This window comes from Nematolebias whitei, chromosome 6, assembly GCF_014905685.2.
Source record: "Nematolebias whitei isolate Nwh7 chromosome 6, NemWhi1, whole genome shotgun sequence".
NCBI classification, from domain to species: domain Eukaryota; kingdom Metazoa; phylum Chordata; class Actinopteri; order Cyprinodontiformes; family Rivulidae; genus Nematolebias; species Nematolebias whitei.
In genome coordinates, this window is record NC_056503.1 from 18,116,884 (window position 1) to 18,118,005 (window position 1,122).

General features: G+C 41.1%; 1 protein-coding gene across 1 annotated transcript in view; it reads left to right on the top strand.

The window, feature by feature from the left end:
• The window catches only part of LOC119410539 (TRPM8 channel-associated factor homolog), a 46,913-nt gene that overhangs the window by 23,647 nt on the left and 22,144 nt on the right, over nucleotides 1–1,122 (top strand). The window contains 2 exon segments of the mRNA XM_037677421.1: nucleotides 190–284; nucleotides 370–580. Of these exon segments, the coding sequence (XP_037533349.1) occupies nucleotides 190–284; nucleotides 370–580 (306 nt within the window).

Genomic DNA, 1,122 nt, shown 5'->3' on the forward strand with positions numbered 1-1,122 from the left:
ACATATAATAAGCTACAACTTACTACTTGTACTACTATTTCTACTTTGCTGTTTTTCACTTATCGCGGGTCTTCAGGGTATGCCCCTGCGATACACGAGGGACTACTGTATAGTATTAGCACAGGGGGAAAAAACATTGATTCCCCTGTTTTACATGGATGAATCATACTTTTTTTGCTTGTTTGGCAGAAAATAAAGAGTGGATCAGTACTGGTTTCTATCTCTCTCCTGGCATGAAGACCTGGATGACGTTGCCACCAAAGCTTGTTAACAGGAAATGGATGGTAGTGTACATAAACTCAAAGTACTACTATGATAATACTTAATGCAGATTCCTAACAATGTAGCACATGGTTTATATTTTTAAAGGTCCAAATTGGCTGTCAAAGTGATAAACTGGATGAAGAAGAGTTGTTCAGGGCACCCAATGTTATTAAGAAATTCATTGTGACATCAGAAAGGATGCAGGTTTGGAACATGTGGGGCGGACTCATCTATCTGGTGGCTCCACCTGATGTAAAGGTGGAAGAGGAAGAGATTGTGTTAGAGGTGGCTGTGTCTGCTCCTTACTACAAGTCTGGTGAGTTATGAATTTCATCATTCAATAATCTTCATGAGAAACTGTATGCAGTGCATGTGTTTGACTGTGTTGTGTTCTGAAGCTTATACAGTGAACAGCGTTGTTTTTCTGTTCTGTTGCTGCCATTCCTCTGTGACAACTCACAGTAGGCTGAGTGAAGCTGACACCCCACCCACTTCCAAAATTAAAGCAAATAGTCTGAATGGTTAGTGCTCCGTTAGTGCTGGTTTGTGCCGTTAAAATTTTTGTTAGTGCTGCTTTGCTTTCTGAGATATTAAAGATTAATTTTTAGGTCATCCAAAGGTCACCATCCCCCCATGTTGCTCCAAAACAGACGGGAGTGGTCTATTTTTTTAGTGCTTCGTTAGTGCTCGTTTGTTCCGGTGAAAGTAGCGTTTGTGCAGCTTTAGTTTATGAGATATTAAGAATTATAATTTCGCCCCGATGACGTCACCATCCCCCCATGTTGCTCCAAAACAGACGGGAGTGGTCTACTTTTTTAGTGCTTCGTTAGTGCTCGTTTGTTCCGGTGAAAGTAGCGT